The sequence below is a fragment of the Acanthisitta chloris genome, unplaced genomic scaffold (assembly GCF_000695815.1).
Source record: "Acanthisitta chloris isolate BGI_N310 unplaced genomic scaffold, ASM69581v1 scaffold18657, whole genome shotgun sequence".
Taxonomy (NCBI): domain Eukaryota; kingdom Metazoa; phylum Chordata; class Aves; order Passeriformes; family Acanthisittidae; genus Acanthisitta; species Acanthisitta chloris.
In genome coordinates, this window is record NW_008682225.1 from 1 (window position 1) to 1,013 (window position 1,013).

At 46.8% G+C, this 1,013-nt stretch overlaps 1 protein-coding gene across 1 annotated transcript in view; it reads left to right on the top strand.

Annotated features, from left to right (window-relative positions):
• Positions 1-830: 830 nt before the first annotated feature.
• Positions 831-1,013, top strand: part of LOC103805786 (putative protein FAM172B) — a 3,607-nt gene continuing 3,424 nt past the window's right edge. The window contains exon 1 of the mRNA XM_009078449.1: positions 831-860. Coding sequence (XP_009076697.1) covers positions 831-860 — 30 coding nt within the window. The remainder of the gene's footprint in view (positions 861-1,013) is intronic.

Below are 1,013 nucleotides of genomic sequence, written 5' to 3' on the forward strand. Positions count from 1 at the left end.
GTCCGCCCAGTCCCGCCCGGTCCTCCCAGCGGCACCTCCCGGTCCCGCATGGGCGGCCCGAGCCTCGCTCCTGGCCGCTCTAGGCTTTAAATATCTCGGGTGTAACTTGGTTCTGAGCTACTCGTGCAAAGAACTGAGAGGAGCTCGTTGTTTCTAACGAAGCAATAGAACACCCGCCCGGACCAGGTTTAAGTTGTGCCTTGCTGAGGGTATCTCTCTCGGCTGGCAGCCTGACCCCAGCGGATGGGGTAATGAACAGCGAGGGCAGCGGGCACAGCTGGGCAGCGCCCCGATAGCCACGGCTTGGGAATCTTCCCACAGCCAAAGGGAGACTAAGAGTTGTTTTGCTTTGGTTTGGTTTGGGTTTTTGCTTTGGTTTAGTTTTGTGCTTTGGTTTCTTTAGGGTTTTTTGTTTGTTTTTTCTTTGGTTTGTTTTTGTTTGGTTTGGTTTTGGTTGGGTTGGGTTTTGTTTTAAGGGCAGCTCCAGAATTGTAAGGTTGTTTTTCTTCTATGCTCACCTTTCTGTTTTGGTCTCTTGGTAGTGCCTTTCTATCAAGTCAGGGGAAGAAAAACTGGGGTTTTTGGGGGCAAGTGTTTAGTTTTACACTCAATGGGTTTAGCTTTAACTTAACGGTGGGGTAAATTACAAACATCAGGTGTTAGCTTGTAACTTGCAGCTGCCTCTGGAATGCCTTAACTATCAGCTAATGATAGGGTTTAGAGATACAGCCCAGACATAAAGTAATGAAACCTGAAACTATGATGGGTTTATTTTCTTTCATCCAGAGGACTTGTCTATGGTCCCAGAGTGAAAAAGACCACCATCTGTGATGATGTCGGATTTTACAGAAAAGCAGACGGTAATGTTAGGCTTTGCTAGAATAAAGTGTTTTTAAATGGGGGGGGGGGGAAGACTCTACAGGTCTCATAAAGAGTAGCACTTGTACTACACTAGTGTTTAGAACATGCCAATAGCTGAATTTACAATCCAAACAGAAAAGCAGGAGGAAGGG